Source organism: Mesitornis unicolor, unplaced genomic scaffold (assembly GCF_000695765.1).
Source record: "Mesitornis unicolor isolate BGI_N332 unplaced genomic scaffold, ASM69576v1 scaffold29117, whole genome shotgun sequence".
NCBI classification, from domain to species: domain Eukaryota; kingdom Metazoa; phylum Chordata; class Aves; order Mesitornithiformes; family Mesitornithidae; genus Mesitornis; species Mesitornis unicolor.
Genome location: NW_010197515.1, coordinates 3,038 through 4,064, shown reverse-complemented (window position 1 = coordinate 4,064; position 1,027 = coordinate 3,038). Strand labels below are relative to the sequence as shown.

At 63.4% G+C, this 1,027-nt stretch overlaps 1 protein-coding gene across 1 annotated transcript in view; it reads right to left on the bottom strand.

Annotated features, from left to right (window-relative positions):
* FSTL3 (follistatin-like 3 (secreted glycoprotein)) overlaps nt 1-1,027 on the bottom strand; it is a gene marked incomplete at both ends in the record, with an annotated part of 3,214 nt that overhangs the window by 724 nt on the left and 1,463 nt on the right. The window contains one exon of the mRNA XM_010188832.1: nt 293-508. Within this exon, the coding sequence (XP_010187134.1) occupies nt 293-508 (216 nt within the window). The remainder of the gene's footprint in view (nt 1-292; nt 509-1,027) is intronic.

The following is a 1,027-nucleotide window of genomic DNA, read 5'->3' as shown; positions in this document are numbered from 1 at the left end:
GACAGTTCTTGGCAGGGCAAGGAGGATCGCTGCGCTCTTCAACAAAACAACAAGAAAAAGGGCCTCGATGCTTGGAAGTGATGTTTTACGGAGCACTGCTTGAGGCTGAGCCCTTGCCGCACCAAGGGGCTGTGTCGGTGTCACCACTGCGGTGGCTGAGACAGGGCCCTGGGTGGCCCGGGGGTGTCAGGACGCAGCTCGGAGCAGTCCCACGGGGAGCCAGGACATGAGAGCCGCAGAGGACAGGGACAGGATGGGGATGGGACATGATAGGGGGCACGGGCAGACCTACTTTTGCACTTCCCCTGGTACATCACTTCCAGGTCAGGGTGGTCGCGGCACTTGGCTGTCAGCAGCTCGCACTCATCGCGGTAGGTGAAGCCGTCGGAGCCGCAGACCTGCAGCTTGCGGGGGAGGCTGGAGCAGTCGGGGGCACAGGCGCACTGCGGCCGCCCATGCTTCATCCTGCAGACCTTGTCGGGGCCGCACACCACCCCCTCGCAGCTCTCTGGGGACACAGGGGAGCAGTGCATCAGAACATGGAACAAGGGATGGACCCACCGAGCAGCACCGACCAGGGCCAGCATTGGCCCCCCAGTCCCAGTTTCCCCCTGGACTCCCAATGTGTGCGTCGACACCAAGCGGCCCCGCACAGCATCTGGATCTGCTCAGCCCTGAGAAGCAGGTCCTTGGCTCGGCCAGCGCTCGCCCCCGCCAGCGCCCCGGCCCCATGCTCAGCACCAGCTCACTCCTTCCCATCTATTTGTTTTTCGGAAGGAGACATTTCTGTTTCTTGTGCAATGGAAAAATCTCTCCCCGCAAGGCCTCGACTCCTCCAGAAGGAGCTGGGCTCTGGGTGCTGGGGACACCAGACAATGCCCAGCCCTGTTCTGCTCCGGGCTCTGTGGCTCCAGCATGGGAGCAGGACACGGCTGTGGCGCTAAGCCCTGGACAGGCATCCGCTTTGTCCCCGGTTGCATCCCGGCCAGCGTGCGGGGGGATTCAGAGGGTCTCAGCAGTGCCCAGG